This window comes from Eimeria mitis, genomic scaffold (genome assembly GCF_000499745.2).
Source record: "Eimeria mitis Houghton genomic scaffold, Emh_scaff523, whole genome shotgun sequence".
NCBI classification, from domain to species: domain Eukaryota; phylum Apicomplexa; class Conoidasida; order Eucoccidiorida; family Eimeriidae; genus Eimeria; species Eimeria mitis.
The window spans coordinates 6,210-6,662 of record NW_013573517.1 but is presented as its reverse complement, the minus strand read 5'-3'; the positions used below and the strand labels follow the sequence as shown (position 1 = coordinate 6,662).

At 59.6% G+C, this 453-nt stretch overlaps 1 protein-coding gene across 1 annotated transcript in view; it reads right to left on the bottom strand.

Moving 5' to 3' along the window:
• Positions 1-453, bottom strand: part of EMH_0014990 (uncharacterized protein) — a gene marked incomplete at both ends in the record, with an annotated part of 9,481 nt that overhangs the window by 4,442 nt on the left and 4,586 nt on the right. Inside the window, 1 exon segment of the mRNA XM_013500285.1 lies at positions 3-320. Within this exon segment, the coding sequence (XP_013355739.1) occupies positions 3-320 (318 nt within the window).

The following is a 453-nucleotide window of genomic DNA, read 5'->3' as shown; positions in this document are numbered from 1 at the left end:
TGCTGCTGCTGCTGCTACAAGGCTGCCCTGCATGCGCTGCAGCGAATGGGGCGGCTCCGTCGGGGTTCCTTCAAGCTGCTGCTGCTGCTGCTGCTGCTGCTGCTGCTGCTGTTGCTGCTGCTGCAGCAGCAGCAGGGAGTGGCATAGTCTTCTGACGATTTGCTGCTCGTTCTGCTGCAGCTGCTGCAGCGTGTGGCGCTGCAGCACGGGGTGTATAGGCAGATACCCCGCTACCTCTCCCTGCTGCTGCTGCTGCTGCTGCTGCTGTTGCTGCTGCTGCTGCTGCAGCAGCAGCAGCAGCAGCTTCTGCTGCTTCAGCACTGCTTGCATGCAGACAAACAAATGAGAGAAGCCCAAGGAGTGCATGCGGGGGGAGACAGCAGCAGCAAAGCCAGCAGCAAATAAAGAAATGTAGCAGCACAAAGCTGATGGAAGATTCACCGCAGCAGCAGC